This window comes from Rhinopithecus bieti, unplaced genomic scaffold (genome assembly GCF_001698545.2).
Source record: "Rhinopithecus bieti isolate Rb0 unplaced genomic scaffold, ASM169854v2 scaffold_39870, whole genome shotgun sequence".
Taxonomy (NCBI): domain Eukaryota; kingdom Metazoa; phylum Chordata; class Mammalia; order Primates; family Cercopithecidae; genus Rhinopithecus; species Rhinopithecus bieti.
In genome coordinates this window covers 360,271-380,683 of record NW_016817144.1, presented here as the reverse complement: position 1 = coordinate 380,683, position 20,413 = coordinate 360,271, and the positions used below count along the sequence as shown (strand labels likewise).

The 20,413-nt window shown below is 44.2% G+C and overlaps 1 protein-coding gene across 1 annotated transcript in view; it reads left to right on the top strand.

The window, feature by feature from the left end:
- The first annotated feature begins 15,347 nt into the window (after nucleotides 1-15,347).
- NOL11 (nucleolar protein 11) overlaps nucleotides 15,348-20,413 on the top strand; it is a 28,011-nt gene continuing 22,945 nt past the window's right edge. The window contains exons 1-4 of the mRNA XM_017855821.1: nucleotides 15,348-15,618; nucleotides 17,516-17,629; nucleotides 17,748-17,804; nucleotides 19,213-19,361. Of these exons, the coding sequence (XP_017711310.1) occupies nucleotides 15,478-15,618; nucleotides 17,516-17,629; nucleotides 17,748-17,804; nucleotides 19,213-19,361 (461 nt within the window). The 5' untranslated portion in view covers nucleotides 15,348-15,477. The remainder of the gene's footprint in view (nucleotides 15,619-17,515; nucleotides 17,630-17,747; nucleotides 17,805-19,212; nucleotides 19,362-20,413) is intronic.

The window sequence follows — 20,413 nt, the reverse complement described above, 5'->3', positions numbered from 1 at the left end:
TTTTTTTTTTTTTTTTTTTTTTTTTTTTTTTTTTGAACCAAGAAGGAATCAGTTTTAAAAAAAAAGAAAAGAAAAGAAAAAAAAACTCCAGCTCTCCTACTGTTATTTTAGAATCAGTAATTCCCAGATTCTAGCAGAACTTTGGTAAGGACAAAGCAGAGTCCTTCCTAAGTCTTTGATTTAACTTCTTGGGAAGCAACGCAATGATAGATCGCACATGTGCTCCAAAAAGGGGAAGAAACAGTCAGTACATAGCACTCTTTTCAGCCATGCGCAAGCCATTCCTGAGAAATAGAGAATTCTCCACCACGAGCATACTATGCTCATTTCTCATACATAGCAAGGAAGGACAAGGTATAAAATTTACGCTCAGGTTAGTTTGGAATCTGACTGCAGTGTTTACTTTTTTTTTTTTTTTGAGACGGAGTCTTGTTCTGTATCCCTGGCTGGAGTGCAGTGACATGATCTCAGCACATTGCAACCTCCACTTCCCGAGTTCAAGTGATTCTCCTGCCTCGGCCTCTAAGTAGCTAGGATTATAGGCACACGCCACCATGCCCAGCTAATTTTTGTAATTTTTATTTTTATTAGAGACAGGGTTTCACCATGTTGGCCAGGCTGGTCTCAAACTACTGACCTCAAGTGATCCACCTGGCTCAGCCCCTCAAAATGCTGGGATTACAAGCGTGAGCCACCTCACCCGGCCCAGTGTTTACTGTTTTATTGTCAGTGTTGGGTGTTTATTTTAATTATTTTGAAATAACTATAGATTCACACCCTTCACCCAGCCTCTCTACAAAAAGTACAAAAATATTGGCTAGCTGTGGTAGTGCATGCCTGTAGTCACAGCTACCTGGGAGGCTGAGGTGGGAGGATCACTTGAGCCTGGGAGGCAGAAGTTGCAGTGAGCTGAGATCACACCACTGCACTCTAACCTGGGCAACAGAGCAAGACCCTATCTCAAAATAAATTTTTTTCACCACATTTACATGCACTCATGTGTGTGTGTGTGTGTGTGTGTGTGTGTACGCATGTGTAGGCATATAGTTCTATGCAATTTCCTCATCAACATAGCCTCACGCAGCTATCACTATAATTAAGATACAAAACTGTTCCATCACTACAGGACTCTCTCCTGCTGCCATCCCCTTACCCCAATCTCCCAAAATCTTTACTTTCAAAAATGAAAAAATGTTCACAGAGGCAGACAGCCACCTCAACTTTTTTCTGCTACTGTCTAACACATTCATCACAACTCTCAAACATTTTTGGGGGCATTTTAATTTAATTTTAAAATTAAATTTCAATTAAATATTTTTATTGTCATAAAATATACATAAAATTTATGTATATTTAAGTATATACAATTTGTATATATATGTATAAGTCTCTCATGAGACTTATTCACTATCATATTAGCTTTTTTTTTTTTTTTTTTGAGACAGATTCTCCTTCTGTCGCCCAGGCTGGAGTGTAATAGCACGATCTTGACTCACTGCAACATCTGCCTCCAGGGTTCAAGCAATTCTCCCACCTCAGTCTCCCAAGTAGCTGGGATTACAGGCACGCACCACCACACTCGGTTAATTTTTGTATTTTGGTAGAGATGGAGTTTCACCATGTTGGCCGGGCTGGTCTTGAGCTCCTGACCTCAGGTGATCAACCCGCCTCAGCCTCCCAAAGTGCTGGGATTACAGGTGTGAGCCACCTCACCCGGCCCAGTGTTTACTGTTTTGTTGTCAGTGTTGGGTATTTATTTTAATTATTTTGAAATAATTATAGATTCACAGGAAGTTACAAAGAAGTATACAGGATGGCCTGTACACCCTTCACCCAGCCTCCCCTGATGATAACATCTTGTATAACTAGTAGTACACCAGCCGGGCCCGGTGGCTCACACCTGTAATCCCAGAACTTTGGGAGGCCAAGGCAGGCGGATCACTTGAGGTGAGGAGTTCAAGACCAGTCTGGCCAACATGGTGAAACCCTGCCTTTACCAAAAACACAAAAAAATTAGCCAGGCATGGTGGCAGGTGCCTGTGATCCCAGTTATTCGGGAGGCTGAGGCAGGAGAATCACTTGAATCTGGGAGGTGGAGGTTGCAGTGAGCTGAGATTTCACCATTGCACTCCAGCCCGGGCAACACAGCAAGACTCCATCTCAAAAAAAAAAAAAAATTCAACAGGAGATTTAGAAGGAACAAACAAACCAAACTATAGGAATGCTGCACTAGTAAGCAGACGTTCTCTAATTATTAGAAAACAGGTATTTCCTTGTTCTTATTTTTTTTCTTTTGAGACAGGATCTGGCTCTGTCACCCAGGCTGGAGTGCAGTGGCACAAACATGGCTCACTGTGACCTCAACCTCCCGGGCTCAAGCTATTCTCCCACCTCAGCCTCCTGAATAGCTGGGACCACAAGCACGGGCCACCACACCTGGCTAATTTTTTCAATTTTTGTAGACACCATATTGCCTAGGCTGGTCTCAAATTCCTAGGCTCAAGTGATCCTCCCACCTTGACCTCCCAAAGTGCTGATATTATAGGCATGAGCCACCACCACACCCAAGGAGACCTTTTCTAGTTATTAGACAACAGACATTTTTCCAATGCTGTGTGATGCTGGACAAGTGACTTCATCCCTCTGAGCCTCTGTTTCTTCAAATGTAGCAACACTACCATTAATAACAGCTGGCACATATTAAATTTGAATGGCAAATATGTAAAAATGAGATTGTCAGTAGGTGATGGAAGCTGCGGCTGAAAAATCATGAGAAAAACAGAATGCACAGGCAAGTTTCAACGGTAGCTCTAGGCCGAGGGTAGTGGCTCATGCCTGTAATCCCAGCAATTTGGGAAGCCAAGGCAGGAGGATTACTTGAGCTCAGGAGTTTGAGAGCAGCCTGGGCAACATCGTGAGACCTCATCTCTACAAAAAGTTTAAAAATTAGCCGAACATGGTGGCATAGGCCTGTAGTCACAGCTACTCAGGAGGCTGAGATGAGAAGATCGCTTGAGCCCAGGAGTTCAAAGCTGCAGTGAGCTATGATCGCACCACTGCACTCTAGCCTGGGAGACAGAGCAAGACCCTGTCTCAAAAATAAAAACAAAAAATAAAAAATTAAGAATAAGGTAAAATATGGTTCTGTTTGAAAAGAACTGCACAAATGAAGTCAAACCTGCAAAACCTGCTTTGTTTTCACGCATGCAAGTTGTAAAAATAATTCATGTTTTACTCCTCTAAAGACAACTAAATGAGGGTGCTTAGATCATTAAACACACACACAAAATTGGCTAATTTCGGATCATCTGGTGGGTCAATAGTGTTTTATATTCAGATGCTTTTAAGTAACATGACCTGTTATTGTCAGAATATAAAAATGTCAAAAGCTTCTCTTTTTTCTGATATACTAGTTCTAATTTGCATCTAAATGAAAAAGCTTTTTAGCATGACAAAACACCCTTGCCAAGCCGATGGACGACTTTTGAGACAGATCTGGTGAATACACAGAAGTTTAACCAGGCCGGGTGCGGTGGCTCAAGCCTGTAATCCCAGCACTTTGGGAGGCCGAGACGGGCGGATCACGAGGTCAGGAGATCAAGACCATCCTGGCTAACACGGTGAAACCCTGTCTCTACTAAAACTACAAAAAACTAACCGGGCGAGGTGGCAGGCGCCTGTAGTCCCAGCTACTCGGGAGGCTGAGGCAGGAGAATGGCGTGAGCCCGGGAAGCGGAGCTTGCAGTGAGCTGAGATCTGGCCACTGCACTCCAGCCTGGGTGACAGAGCGAGACTCCGTCTCAAAAAAAAAAAAAAAAAAAAAAAAAAAGAAGTTTAACTAAAAAGGCCAACATTTTGTTAATTGGATTTGCTAAATAATACCTACCACAGCCTCACTGAGACTCTTCAGTAATTCCTTTTATATGAAACTAAACCAAACATACCCCGAGTAGCCTACTTGTTTGAAAACAAGCATCTTCAATTCTGGATCCAAATACGAATCAATTATTTTCAGTGTTTTGGGTAGGCTCTTTTTTCCCCTCCCCAAGCACCTTTCTTGATGCTTTAAATGAAACCCAAGGAAAAAATGGTTTAAAAAGTAAAATACCAGGCCTGGCACAGTAGCTCACACCTGTAATCCCGGCACTTGGAGTCTGAGGCAGGAGGATCACTTGAGCTCAGGACTTCTGAGATCAGCCTGGGCAATATAGGGAGACATAGTCTCTACCAAAATAAATAAATAAATAATTTTTTAAAAAATTAGCTGGGCATGGTGAAGCACACCAGTAGTCCCAGCTACTCAGGTGGCTGAGGTGTAAGGATTGTTTGAGCCAGGGAGGTTGAGGCTGCAGTGAGCCGTGACTGGGTCACTGCACTCCAGCCTGGGTGACAGAGCGACACCCTGTGTCAAAAAAAAAGGTAGAATACCTCCAAGTTTCCTTAAGGGACAATCTGAGAGCCTTTCTTCCCAGAGGAAGCCCTGAGAGCCATCAAAGGGACCTCTAAGATTTCACATAGTATTCTTCTCTTCCCTCCCAATTTTAGGCCTTTGCTTTTTTACCTTCCTTTAAATAATAGGTGGTCTCCAACTCACTCATCTGAGTTATTAATGACCCGTCCACACAATGGCTCCTTAACCATGATCTCAGCTGCCATAATGCCCAACACTGGGTCTCCAACAATTACCCTCAAACTCACCTCTCCACTCCTGGTTTTTCTGTGGTTTCCTCGCCTCCAGCGGGACAGGCGGAGCCACCTCTCCTTATCTAGTTTCCAGCAGATAAAGATGTTTTCCTGATAACCCAAGTGGAAACTCTAAAAAGGTCTTCCTGTTGAACCATGGTCATTGGGGTTTCCAATGCAAATGTGAAGGCGGTATTGATCAGCCTTTAGCTGCACTAGGCAAGTTTACTGGCCGAGCTGAGAACCTAGTTTCCCTGCTCAGCACTGCCACCAAGAAAATACAATCTGAGTTCAAAACAACTAGCCTTCAAACCGCCCTCAGAAACACAGCTCTTTTATGAGTGTATCATTTTGTTTTGTTTTGTTGAGACAGGTTCTCGCTCTGTCGCCAATGACGCTAGAGTGCAGTGGTACCTTCATAGCTCACTATAACCTTGGACTCCTGGGCTCCAGCGATCCTCCTGCCTCAGCCTCCTGAATATAGGACTATAGGCACACAGCACCTCACCCAGCTAATTAAATAAAACTTTTTTTTGTAGAGATGGGGTCTGGATAACAAAGCCCAGGCTGCTTTTGAACTCTTGGCTTCAAGCAATCCTCCCACTTTGGCATCTCAAAGTGCTGGGATTATAAGCCTGAGCCACCAGTTTTTGTTGTTGTTTTGTTTTGTTTTGTTTCGAGACAGAGTCTCACTCTGTCACCCAGGCTGGAGTGCAGTGGCGCAATCTTGGCTCACTGCAACCTCTGCCTCCAGGGTTCAAGCAATTCTCCTGCCTCAACCTCCCGAGCAGCTGGGGTTACAGGCACGTGCCACCACACCTGGCTAATTTTTTGTATTTTTAGTAGAGATGGGGTTTCACCATGCTAGCCAGGATGGTCTCAATCTCCTGACCTCGTGTTCCGCCCGCCTCGGCCTCCCAAAGTGCTGGGATTACAGGCATGAGTCACAGCGCCCAGCCGAGCCACCAGTTTTAACAGCAGGTTTTAATAGCATTGATAGCTACTAATTGGATATACCTCAGGAAAGAAGTCACCTTTTTTTAGAAACAATAAATTTAATTTTACTGGAGATTGAATTAAATTTAATTCCAGAAAAAAAAAATCTTGACAAGAAAAACACCTACATAAACTACAAAGCCCTTTTATTAAATGCATGAGCCATCTTTTCATTTGCCAAATATTAAAAAACTTACTTTAAAAAATCTAGCCTGGGCGCGGTGGCTGCAAGCCTGTAATCCCAGCACTTTGGGTAGTGCCCGAGACCGGGCGGATCACGAGGTTCAGGAGATTTGAGACCATCCTGGCTAACTAGACGGTGAAACCCGTCTCTACTAAAAAAATAACATACAAAAAACTAGCCGGTGCGAGGTGGCGGGCTGCCCTGTAGTCCAGCGACTCGGGAGCTGAGGCAGGAGAATGGCGTAAAGGGCGGCGGCGCTTGCGTGAGCTGAGATCCGCATGCACTCCAGCCTGGGTGACAGAGCGAGACTCGTCTCAAAAAAAAAAAAAAATCTAGATAAAGCTAACATTTGCCATGAAGACAGCACCACCTCCAAAAAAATTTTAGCAGAGAATTGGAGATGTGTGTGTCAATGGCACCAAATGTCTTGCTACTTTTCTACTCCCTTGATTGCTAAGACAAAACTTAAGCAATTTATAAAAATACATTTATACAAAAAAAAAAAAAGGTAGTCAACTAGACATTTAGGTGAAGAATAGGACCGATTTATTTGCAGGGCTGGTTGAGAAGGAGGAACTTAGGTGCATCTGTTGTCTTTCATCCACATGCACCCTCATGCTGGCTCCCACTGGGGACATCAAGGTAAAGGATTCCCACAGCGTTGAACCGTGAGCCGAGCCCAGACCCATTTGAGCTTCTCTTCGGGCAGCAGTTCCATAAACACACTCACCAGTGCCCACCCCCGTTTAGTTTAGGGGTAGAAGGGTTTAAGCAAGGCCAGGCACAATGGCCTGTGCCTGTAATCCCAGCACTTTGGGAGGCCAAGGCAGGTGGGTCACTTGAGGTCAGGTGTTCGAGACCAGCCCGGCCAACATGGCGAAACTCCGTCTCTACTGAAAATACAAAAAGAAACAGCCAGGCGTGATGGTCAGTACCCATAATCCCAGCTTCTAGGGAGGCTGAGGCGGAGAATCGCTTGAATCCAGGAGGCAGAGGTTGCAGTGAGCTGAGATCGCACCCACTTCACTCCAGCCTGGGTGACAGAGCGAGACTCCATCTCAAAAAAAAAAAAAGAAGAAGAAGAAAAGAAGAAGGTGTTTAGACAGCCTCAAACTTCTTCAGCCCCACCCCCAACATATCGGGACAAAATATCAAGTCACTCTCCTCCTAGGCTGGACCAAGGGCTTTACCTTCAGCCTGCATTCCCTCTGTGCCCTCCCTATGAATTGGCTTTCAGGGCCGATTTCTCCTTTAATCCTCATTCCTCATTCTGGTCCTGATAGAACTTATTCTATAATCGGGTATTTTCATCTTTTACTTTTTTCTTTTCTCCCTTCCCTCTCTTCCTCCCTCCCTCGCTTCCTTCCTTCCACAATGCCTATCATGTACTAGACACTAGGAGAATGGTACAAAAGTGATCAAAAATAAATTGAGGGCCTGGTGCAGTGGCTCACACCTGTAATCCCAGCACTTTGGGAGGCTGAGGAGGGCAGATCACTTGAGGTCAGTGATCTCAGTGTTCGAGACCAGCCTGACCAATATGGTGAAACTCCACCTCTACTAAAAATACAAAAATTAGTCAGGCATGGTGGCGGGCACCTATAATCCTAGCTACTTCGGAGGCCGAGGCAGGAGAATCACGAGGCAGGAGAATCACTTAAACCCAGGAGGTGGAGGTTGCACTGAGCCGAGATCCTGCCATTGTACTCCAGCCTGGGCAACAAGAGTGAAACTCCGTCTCAAAAAATGAAAAAATTAAAAATTAAAAAAAAAAAATCTAACCTCAGAATTTAGTAGAAATGACACATAATAATTACATAGTCACACAAATAAGCGTGTAATTGCAACTTGATACAGGGTCAATGAAGGAACGTTACATCATGCTAGGACAGCATATACCACAAGAAAAGAGGGCTGTTCAGCAGAAGCTGTGATCTAAAAGATGAGTGGCAGCTAGATGAAGGAGGAAAGGAAATAGCATGTGCACTGAGGTGGGGGGAGGGGCATAGCCTGTTCCAGGTTCTGAAGAATACAGCTTGAGTCAGAGGACAAGAGATGTCTGAAGAGGGATGAGCCAGGAAAAAATGGTAGGGGCTAGGTTTTACAAAGCCCTTATGGTTTAGCAAATAAAAATACAAGATGCCAGGTCAAATTTAATTTCAGATAAACAGTGAATAATCGCATAGGACATACCTAAAAATAAAAAATTACTCATTATTGGCTGTGTGGTGGCTCATGCCTGTAATCCCAGCACTTTGGGAGGCCAAGGTGGGTGGATCACTTGAGGTCAGGAGTTCAACACCAGCCTGGCCAATACGGTGAAATCCTGTCTCTACTAAAAATAAAAAAATTAGCCAGGCTGTGGTGGCGCATGCCTGTAATCCCAGCTACTCGGGAGGCTGAGGTGAGAGAATTGCTTGAGCCTGGGAGGCAGAGGTTGCAGTGAGCCAAGATTGCACCACTGTACTCCAGCCTGGATGACAGAGCAAGATTCTGTCTCAAAATAAATAAATAAATAAAATTTATTATCTGAAATTCAGATTAACTGGGCATCCTGTGGTGAATAACTGCATGGGACATACCTAAAAATAAAAAATGATTCATTATCTGAAATTCAGATTAACTGGGCATCCCGTATCCTACTTGGCAACCCTATTTGCAGGCCAAGGTAAGGATTTGATTTTGCTCACATCCTGAGAATGAGGTATTAAAGGGTTTTAAGCAGGGAGTGGAATAATCGGATTTGAATTTTAATAGATCATAATGGCTATAGATTGGAAGAAGGCAACAAAGAAGCAGGGAGACCAGGGAGCAATTATTGTGGTCCAAGAAAGAGACGGGACTGGGAATGGGTGGGGGTGGGCAGTGGAGGAGAGAGGTAGACAGGTTGAGCTATGTTTAGAAGATAAAATCCACAGTACTTGGCGACCTACTCCAGTCCCACTGCTTTAGATTCCTATCATGTGCCAATGATACCTCAATCTATATCACCCGCCTGGGCTCTGCCAGGAACTCCAGCATCATATGGGATACAGCTTATTTGGCATCTCACTTAACACAGCCAAAATAGAAATTTGGGTATGGCTTTTCCAAACAACCCTTTGCATATCTCCCACTCCCCATTTCAGTAAGGAACACCCCAATCCACCTGGTCACTAAAGGTAAATGTGCAGAACATACCTTTGATTCCTCCCTCCCTCTCACCGTCACACTCAACCCATCTGCCACCCTGTCGACTCTCCCTCCAAATCACATCCTGAATTGATCCACTTTTCCCTATCTCCGCTATCACCACCTACCACAAGCCACCATCTCTTGTATCCTCAAAACTGGTATTTCTACTTCTGCTTTTTATCCCCTATGAGCTAGCTATTCTCTCCTTGAGAGCCAGGGTGATCTTTTCAAAATAGAAATAAGACCTTAGCTTAAAACTCCCCTTTTTTTTTTAGGCCAGGCGCACTGGCTCACGCCTGTAATCCCAGCACTTTGGGAGGTTGAGGCAGGGAGATCACGAGGTCAGGAGATCAAGACCATCCTGGCCAACATGGTGAAACCCCGTCTCTACTAAAAATACAAAAATTAGCTGGGCGTGGTGGCCCGTGCCTGTAATCCCAGCTCCTCGGGAGGCCGAGGCAGGAGGATCGCTTGAACCCGGGAGGCGGAGGTTGCAGTGAGCTGAGATCACGCCTCTGCACTACAGCCTGGGTGACAGAGCCAGACTCCGTCTCAAAAAAAAACAAAAACAAAAACAGAAAATAACAATTGTTCATGAGGATTTGGAGAAATTGGAACCCTTGTGTACTTCTGACAAAAATGCAAAATTGTGCAGCTGCTGTGCAAAACAGCATGGTGGTTCCTCAAAAAATTAAAAACGGAATTACTATGTGATCCAGCTATTCTACTTCTTGTTATATAGCAAAAAGAACTGAAAGCACGATCTCAAAGGGATATTTGTATACCCATGTTCATAGCAGCATCATTCACAATAGCCAAGAGGAAGCAAACTGTCCATGGATGGAAGAATGGAGGAGCAAAATGCGGTATATCCATACAATGGAATATCAGTCAGTCTTTAAAAGGAAGGAAATTCTGACACATGATACGACAGGATGAATCTTGAAGATGTTGTGCTAAGTGAAATAAGGCAGACACAAAAGGACAAATGTTTTATGATTCCATTTATCTGAGCTATGGTACTTAAAGAGTCAAATTCAGAGAGACAGAAAGTAGAATAGTGGTTACCAGGGGCTGCAGAAGGGGGAATGGAGAGTTATTGTTTAATGGGTTCAGTTCGGGAAGATGAAAATGTTCTGGAGATGAATGGTGGTTGTGGTTGCAACACAGTGTGAATGTACTTCATGCCACAGAACTGTACACTTGGCCGGGCGCGGTGGCTCAAGCCTGTAATCCCAGCACTTTGGGAGGCCGAGACGGGCGGATCACGAGGTCAGGAGATCGAGACCATCCTGGCTAACACGGTGAAACCCCGTCTCTACTAAAAAATACAAAACAAGCCGGGCAACGTGGCGGGCGCCTGTAGTCCCAGCTACTCAGGAGGCTGAGGCAGGAGAATGGCGTGAACCCAGGAGGCGGAGCTTGCAGTGAGCTGAGATCCGGCCACTGCACTCCAGCCTGGGCGGCAGAGCAAGACTCCGTCTCAAAAAAAAAAAAAAAAAAAAACTGTACACTTAAAAATGGTTAAAAGGCCGGGCCTGGTGGCTCATGCCTATAATCCCAGCACTTTGAGAGGCCCAGGTGGGTGGATCACTTGAGGTCAGGGGTTCAAGACCATCCTGGCCAATATGGCGAAATCTTGTCTCCAGTAAAAATACAAAAATTAGCTGGGTGGTGGTGGGTACCTGTAATCCCAGCTACTCAGGAGTCTGAGGCACAAGAATCGCTTGAACCTGGGAAGAGGAGGTTGCAGTGAGCCGAGATACTGCCACTGCACTGCAGCCTGGGCGATAGAGTGAGACTCAGTCTCAAAAAAAAAAAAAAAAAGGTTAACAGCCTGGTGCTGTGGCTCACACTTGTAATCCCAGCTACTGGGAAGGCCAAGGCAGGAAAGGCAGGAGGATCACTTGAGCCCAGGAGTTCAAGACCAGCCTGGACAACATAAAAAGAAAACAAGAAAGACAGGCCAGGGCCGGGCCGGCGGGGGTGGCTCAAGCCTGCTGGTCCCAGCACTTTTGGCGGAGCGGCCGAGGCGGCGGATCACGAGGTCAGGCAGATCGAGAGCCATCTGGCTAACACAGGTGAAACCCCGGTCTCTACCTCTAAAAAAAATACAAAAAAAACTAGGCCGGGCGAGGTGGCGGGCGCCTGTAGCCCAGCTACTCGGGAGGTGCTGAGGCAGGGAGAATGGCGTAAACTCGGGAGCCACCGCCACGAGTTTGCATGTGAGCTGAAGATCTGGGGCCACTGCACTTCCGCCTGGGCTGACAGAGCGAGATCCTCTCAAAAAAAAAGAAAAAAAAAAAAAAAAAAAACAGGCCAAGTCTTTGGGAGGTCGAGGCAGGCAGATCACGAGGTCAGGAGATGGAGACCATCCTAGCCAACATGGTGAAACCCGTGTCTTTACTAAAAATACAAAAAACAAAACAAAAGTTGCTAAAAAGGTTAAAAGGGCAATTTTACGTTATGTATATTTTAGCACAATAAAAAAATTTAAAATACAGTCATTGGGTTTTGGCACCACTGGGAGGGCGCTAACACTCGGTTGAAATGTATGCCCCAAAGGATGACAAAAGATCTTAGATTCATCCTCTCTCTCTCTGATTTTTGCTGGGCAGAAAACTTCTTCAGGGGCATATGCCTAAATTCTGATAATATCGTTCAATTATTTGCTATGGTCTGAACATTTAGCGCAAAGGTTTTTTGAGTTTCTGAAACTGAAAAACATATCTTAGAGTATCTCAGATCTTATTTAAGAATCACCACAACTTTCAAATCATATAGAGATTTGGTGGCGTACAAATATCTACCATCCACTTTCTTTGCAGAATGGTCCTTCTACAAATATTCCTTTGATGAAGCACTTACTGTACCCCATTCATGCAATGTACACGTCACCAGCTGTCAACCTTCCATGACAAATTTCTAATGGGTAACATCCTCCCTTTTGAATATGAGCAGGCTTCCCTTCCTACCCATTATATATTTAGACTCATTCATTGTATATTTATCATCTGATTCTATTCTAGGAATTGAATGTGAGAGGCGATATCTTCCCCCAGTCTTCACAGCTAGGCAGCCAAGCAGCATAAACATGACAAACAATCCAGAGAGAACATCCACAGGACACAGTAAAATGTACAGGATCACAGTTGCCTTTGAAGACCAGCCTTAAATGTCTCTAACAAGCGAGGGATTGCCAGACCCTCTTCTTGCTCATTGACCTTGACGGATGCACGTCGCAAATGGAACACCTCCTGACCCATTCCTAGCTTAGGCTTGGTTGCAGGAGACTCCTAGTTCCCTTATTATAGCTTTCCAGAAAGGACTGCGATCTCCTTTAATAGTTTACCAAACTTAGACTCAAATTTACAGACGAATATGCAAGCGCAGTTCCAGCTCTGTCAACCAGGAAGTTTTACTTTCCCTTAATGGATCAAGTCCACATTCTATTTATTACCCTAGCTTGCAAAGTTAAGTGTGACTTATTCAACAAACATGTATTAAGCTCTTTGTATGGATCACGGACAATTGCTGGTGTCATGAATACGAAAATGTGAAGTGGCCAGGCGTGGTGGCTCACACCTGTAATCCCAGTACTTTGGGAGGCTGAGGCGGGTGGATCACCCGAGGTCAGAAATTCAAGACCAACCTGGCCAAGGTGGTGAAACCTTGTCTCTACTAAAAATACAAAAATTAGCCAGGTGTGGTGGTGGGCGACTATAATCCCAGCTACTCGGGAGGCTGAGACAGGAGAATTGCTTGAACCCGGGAGGTGGAGGTTGCAGGTTGCAGAAAACCGAGATTGTGCCATTGCACTCCAGCCTGGGTGACAAGAGTGAACCTCTGTCTCAAAAAAGAAAAAAAAGGCCAGGTGCAGTGGCTCACGCCTGTAATTCCAGCACTTTGGGAGGCCAAGGCGGGCAGATCATGAGGTTAGGAGATTGAGACCATCCTGGCCAACACGGTGAAACTCCATCTCTACTAAAATAGAAAAAATTAGCCAGGCGTGGTGGTGCACACCTGTAGTCCCAGCTACTCGGGAGGCTGAGGCAGGAGAATTGCTTGAACCTGGGAGGCAGAGGTTGCAGTGAGCCAAGATTGCACCACTGCACTCTAGCCTGGCAACAGAGCAAGACTCTGTCTCAAAAAAAAAAAAAAAGAAAGAAAGAAAAAAAAAGTTAAGTCAGCCAGGCACGGTGGATCACACCTGTAATCCCAGCACTTTGGGAGGCTGGAGCAGGCAGATTCCTTGAGCTCAGGAGTTCGAGACCAGCCTTGGCAACATAGCGAGACCCCATCTCAATTTTATAAATAAAAATAAATTTTTAAAAAATGTGAAGTCATTCATCAACCAGCAGTACATTTCTGCTGAGTGCCTACTAAGTGCTAGGAAATGGGGATGCAAGGGTGAATATGACAGACAGGAACCCTTTAACGGAAAGAAGCTTATGACATAGTTGGGGAGACTCAGTGGGTGAGTAAACAAATTTTTAAAAAATTACAAACTATGATTAAAAAGGAAACAAATAGGTTGCTGAGTTTACGAAATGAAGAACAAGGCTTATTTTAGGCATGGCAGAAAGAAAAGCCTTTGCTACCGATGGTGCCCTCATCACCTCTCACCTGATAACTACAGTAACTGCGACTTCCAGGACATCTCCCTGTTGGTGCCCCAGGGGCACTTGCTACTGAGAATGCTCTTATCTTAGTTAACTGCATGATTAGCTCCCTCCCATCCTTCATGTCATTCCTCAAAAGATACCCTTGGGCCAGGCACTGTGGCTCTGTAATCCCAGCACTCCAGGAGGCCAAGGTGGGAGGACCATGTCAGCCCAGGAGTTCAAGATTAGCCTGGGCAATATGGTGAAACCTCATCTCTACAAAAAAATACAAAAATTAGCTGGGCACGGTGGTGCGTGTCTGTAGTCCCAGCTACTCGGGAGGCTGAGATGGGAGGATAACTTAAGTCCAGGAAGCAGAGATTGCAGTGAGTTGAGACTGTGTCACTACACTCCAGCCTGGGCAATAGAGTGAGACCCCGTCTCAAAAAAAAAAAAAAAAAAAGACATCCTCTCAAGGAGGCCTGTGGTCATCCTAGTTAAAATTTCACATACACAGACCACTCCTTCCTCCCCACACATCCACACTTTATCTCCCCTTCTGAGCTTAATGTTTTTCTTCTTACCACCTATCACAAAACTAAGTTATGAAGCATAATAATAAACTACATCCTCCTGATCTCACAACCCAGCCTAAAAATTAAAAGATTATCAGAGTTCAAGATCATCCTGGGCAACAAAGCAAGACTCCATGTCTGCAAAAAATACAAAAATCAGCCGGATGCGGTGATGGATGCCTGTAGTCCCAGTTATTCGGGAGGCTGAAGCAGGAGGATTGCTTTATTTAGCCCAAGAGTTAGAGGCTGCAGTGAGCCATAATGCCACTACTTTTGAACAACAAAAGACCTACTAGCTTTATAAAAATTGACTATATTTGATTCCTTCACAGTAGCTGAATATTCTCCTTCTGCCCATGTTGTCATGTTGGGGCAATGAGAAACACCACACATGGCGTTCTGGTGGATGCTCAAATCTAAACCGAGGCACTTTGTCACACTGGGTACATTTGATTAGTAATTGTCTATTAAACGGTTTCTCCCTAAGAACATCACAATTTATCTTTATTCATTTATTTAACATTATTGATTTAATCTGCCATGCTTATCTTAGAAACATAGATTTCTCTCGGAAATAAAACTTTGCCAAAATCGCACAGCGGAACTTCAACTTCACCTTCATCAAACTAGTTTGAATTTCCTGTGAGCTGAGGAAAGACTTTACCCACGGGGGCTAAGAGAAGGGGAGTCAGAGAACTCAGAAGGCCTGAAAGACTGAAGAGACTGGAGATCTCTACAGGGTTCCAAGAAACTTGGTAGGAATTAAGCATTTCACGTAGGAACAGTACGTTATCGGGCGTTTACCTACAGAGATAAATATTTTTTCTTTGGCAGATAGTTCCACAAGGCCGTGGGAGGAATTCCTGGGGAGTTCCCTTAGAATTAAAAAAAAAAATCTACTTTATTTATATTCGACCACTCCGTAGACCCATCCCACAGTCTCACAAAACCCCAACTAGAACGGCAGGCAGCCGACTCAGAACCCAGTAAGCAACACTTCCGCGCCTACCCTATCCCTTCCCGGAGCACATCCGGGACTCGGGGAGGCGTGGTCTCTGGAGGCGGAGTCTGGCGCAAGCCGGCTCCGCCCACCTGGCTGAATTCACAGTCACGCTCGCTCCTTCCGCCCGCCAGGGGTCGCAGGCTGCGAGAGCAGGTTCCTGGTTTGGCAAACACTCGCCCCCTCAGGCTCGTTCATTCTCGCGAGAGAAAGCGCGAGGCCTGCCGGGAGGGAGCGCGGCCGTACTTAGGTTTGCTCAAAATGGCAGCGCTGGAGGAAGAATTCACGTTGTCTTCGATAGTCCTGAGCGCCGGGCCTGAAGGACTACTAGGCGTGGAGCAGAGCGACGAAACAGACCAGTTTCTAGTGACAGACAGCGGCAGGACAGTCATCCTCTATAAGGTGAAAGCAGTAGGATTGGGAGCGCCCCGACTGCCTTCTCGTCCCTTTCTGAGCGCGGAGCTCGAGCTGCAGTTTCTCACAGCTTCAGAAAGAGATCGTGGAGAAGGGTTAACAGAGACCCGGCTGGGCCTGTCGGGGACGCTGAGTGAGGTCTAGAATCTGGCTTGCTTGCCTTCCTGTAAAGGCGTATTTCCGACTTGCAAGGGCAGAGCGTCTGAGTGCACGTGGGTTAGACTCGGAAAAGAAAGAGAACCTGTGCTTTTGCTTCGGAACTGGCGGAGATGGTATTGCTAAGATTCCCTCCTGGGGTCTTTATCATCTTAGCTGCCCGCGGGAGGATGGAACGGAGATTGGTTGGGCGGGATAGGATGACACTGACAAGAGTGGGAATAGTGGTTTAGCCCTGTGTCTACACTTCACACCCCTCTCTTTGTAGGGAGGGACAGTTTTAGAGGGTGAGGGACTTTCTTGATAGCTCGGTAAGAATCTTGACTCCAAGTGTCTTGTCTGTTGGCATCTCTGGTTCACGCTGTGCATCCTGGAGTTGAGTCCCAGGAAAATCTGCAAGTCCTGCCCCCATTTCAGCCTAAAGCCTGATAGGGAACACTTCCTAAGCTTGCTTTTGGTGGTCGCATGGAAAGCAGTTACTTTTATCTGGGCTGCTGAACATAGTTTTCTATGTTTTAAAGCAGTTAGCTATCTGCTTTGACGTTTCGAGAACAGGTTGCCAACAGCTCCCTGTACTGTTTTGACTCTGCTGACTCTTGGGTTTTACTTGGGCTGTCAAGTACGTTTACAGTTTTGCAGTTCCTACATAGGAATACAGCGACTGATTGGAGTTGGATAGACATGATCCCAGATGTCTACTTAATTTCCCATGCCCCTGTTCAAAGGCATAACTTCCCATGCCTCTATTCAGAGGCATAATATAATCAATTTTAAATGTACTATTGTTTTTTAACAAAGGGTTGTTTATTTACTTATTTAGGAACGTAGTTATATTTTCTTTTTTTTTTTTTTTTTTTTGAGACGGAGTCTTGCTCTGTCACCCAGGCTTGAGTGCAGTGGCCGGATCTCAGCTCACTGCAAGCTCCGCCTCCCGGGTTCACGCTATTCTCCTGCCTCAGCCTCCGGAGTAGCTGGGATTACAGGCGCCCGCCACCTCGCCCGGCTAGTTTTTTGTATTTTTTAGTAGAGACGGGGTTTCACCGTATTAGCCAGGATGGTCTCGATCTCCTGACCTCGTGATCCGCCCGTCTCGGCCTCCCAAAGTGCTGGGATTACAGGCTTGAGCCACCGCGCCCGGCCCCGTAGTTATATTTTCATTTTAACTACCCTTTTAAAGTTTTGGCCGGGCGCGGTGGCTCACGCCTGTAATCCCAGAACTTTGGGAGGCCGAGGTGGGTGGGTCACTTGAGGTTCAGGAGTTCGAGACCAGCCAGGCCAACATGGTGAAATGCTGTCTCTACTAAAAATACAAAAATTAGCCGGACTCGGTGGCGTGTGCTTGTAATTCCAGGGCTTTGGGAGGCCGAGGTGGATGGAGCGCCGTGGCGCAATCTCGGCTCACTGCAACCTCTGCCTCCTGGGTTCAAGCGATTCTCCTGCTTCAGCCTCCGGAATAACTGGGGTTACAGGCGCGCGCCACCACGCCTGGCTAATTTTTGTATTTTTGGTAGAGACAGGGTTTCACCATGTTGGTCAGGCTGGTCTTGAACTCTTGACCTTGTGATTCGCCCACCTTGACCTCTCAAAGTGCTGGAATAACAGGCGTAAGCCACTGCAACCGGCCAGTAAATTTTTTAAATGCTGTCATTTTAATGGTTTCTTTTATTGATTATAAATTTAATTGCTTTTAATATTTGACTTAATATTGTATTTATCTTAATTTCATTAGGTTTCTGATCATAAACCCTTGGGGAGCTGGTCAGTGAAACAAGGTCAAATTATAACATGTCCAGCTGTGTGCAACTTTCAAACAAGAGAGTATATTGTTGTACACGATAATAAGGTGAGTTTTAAAACTTTTATATAATATATACAACATAAATGTTGATTATTAACTATTTGTATTTATTATATGTAAATGGAGAATAGAATAGTTTTTAACTAGTATGTTTTGATTTAAGGTTTTAAGAATATGGAATAATGAAGACGTAAACCTGGATAAAGTGTTTAAAGCTACAGTAAGTGTTTGAATTTTCCAACATATTTATTTAGCTTATTGGTGAATTAGAATCATTCATAATAAAGTATGTGTTATTTATTTTAATACTTCTGGGAAAATAAGCTTAAGGTCCTAATGAGGTTTTCATTCTAATTATCTTACAGTGTATCTTGGTAACATGTCTCCGTGAGTTAAGGAGATGAGGATTTATATAATTCATGAATGAGAAATTTACACTTATTTCCATGAGTTTGGATGTTTGGAGTATGTCTTTTGTGAGCGCAAAATGAACTTCCTGTACCCTTTCTTAGAATAGGTAGACCCTGCAAGTTTCATGTATTGTACATTTTTAAGAGTGGCATATAATACAGTAAAAAATCAAATCAAAAGATGACTAGCTGTGTTTGTTCTACTAATGACCTAGAGTGTGTGCATTTTTTCTTACTTATAAAATGAGTATCTTAAACTAGGTTAATCTTGAAAGTTCTTTCCAGTTCTAAATGTCTAAATATAATTGGCACATTTTAGAAGTGGCTCACAAGAGGGCTAATTCAGATATAATGCAGTTGTTGCCTGGATCCTTGAAACTTCTAGCCAGCTAGCTGTGCTGTTCCCTGGCTCCAGTCTTTTCATTTACCTTGAAATTTATAACATAATCCTGAATTTTAAACAATGGGGGTTTATTTGTTGTTGTTTTCCTCACACACGGTGTTAACTGCTTTTTCTGGAATTGCGGGCTGTAGTTTTAATTGTGGCATCAGTTATTATCTAACACCAGAATTGCATGTACCTCTGCATGAATGGCTTATTTGTATCTTCCCCATTTTTAAGAAACCCAGGTTTTAGTCTAACCTCTAGTAGTCACAATGAGTAAACCAAAAATGAACTTACAGATTAAAGATGGGACTAGGTAGAGAGGATAAGAGAAAAAGTTAAGACTTCTAAATGTGTTTTGTGTTGTAGGTTAGATTTTGGAACCATACATAGTTACAAAGCAAAACTAAATCAAAATGAAAACAAAGCAGTCACTTAAAAAGAAGCCTCCGCGGCTGGGCGTGGTGGTTCAAGCCTGTAATCCCAGCACTTTGGGAGGCCGAGGAGGGCGGATCACGAGGTCAGGAGATTGAGACCATCCTGGCTAACACAGTGAAACCCCGTCTCTACTAAAAATACAAAAAAATTACCCGGGCGTGGTGGCGGGTGCCTGTAGTCCCACGTACTTAGGAGGCTGAGGCAGAAGGATGGCGTGAACCCAGGAGGCGGAGCTTGCAGTAAGCCGAGATCGCATCACTGCACTCCAGCCTGGGCGACAGAGCGAGACTTCATCTCAAAAAAAAAAAAAAAAACCTTCTCTAAATATCATTATCTTATTATATTAGGTATAAACTGTTTTAGAATTAAAATTAAAATTGTGTATGTTCTTCCAGTTGTCAGCTGAAGTATATAGGATACTTTCAGTGCAAGGGACAGAACCCTTGGTGCTCTTCAAGGAAGGTGCTGTTCGTGGTTTAGAGGCCTTGCTTGCAGACCCCCAGCAGAAAATTGAAACTGTTATCTCTGATGAAGAAGTGATTAAGTAAGTACCAGTACTTGTAAGTAAATTTATCAAAATAAAAATGCACTGAACATTTTTTTGCCTTGTTCAAAAGTATTTTGGTTATACTGAAAGTAACCTAATTAAAAGTCACTTATAAAACATTGACTAAAATAACATCCCAAAAAGCCTCTGAGCATGATGATTGAAGAAAGCATAGAGTCATATGAGGTCTTGACAGAAATGGATACTCAGTTATCTGAGGATGAAATGGGTTATCCCAAAAGACCAAAATCTTTTTGTTTCTATCATATTGCCCTGACTACCAAGCTCCCATCCTTGTCCCCTGGCTAAAAGTACATCGTGTTAGTGAAATCATGGTGTGTGTTAAGACCTCTGCATTCCCAGATTCTGAAATAAAACTGGAAAAATGACTCATCAAGGGATAGAAGGACACTTCATGATTTCACGTCTTTCTGATCCTCTTTATTTCATCACATTTCCTGTTCATTGACTTGTTTTCTCCAGGTCCACCTGGTAGAAACTCATTTTCTAAAAGTCAGAATTCAGACTGGTACTTACAACGTGGACAGTAACCAGTTATATATTAGACTGACCTGATGAATATCTCTAAGGTGTGAACAACTGTTTTGAGGGAAATCTTTGGAGAATTTGAGCTCTAGTTGTGGCTTTGCCACAAACTGTGCAGCCAATAACTATGCCTCAGCTTCCTCTGTATTGAGATCTTAATGTTTTCCTCAGAACATGAGTCCCAAAAGTAACTCTGAAAAAAATGAGGTAGGGGAGTCAATTTAATTTTGGGAAGCACTGCATCTCCCCTCTTGGAACTTTAAAATTCACATTATCATCTGGGGAGTTCAACAACCTGCATTTAATCCAGAGCTGCATTTGACAAACACATATTCCTTGTGGTATATGTTTCAAAACGCCAAATTAAGTGTTCTCTGATGTCTCTCTGGTTCTAAAAAATATTTAATGAAAACATTGATTAAATGTTGATTGATATGTGTCTCCCAGCTGGTGATTTTTGCATTATATAATTTTTCTTTTTTCTTTTTTTTTTTTTTTTTTTT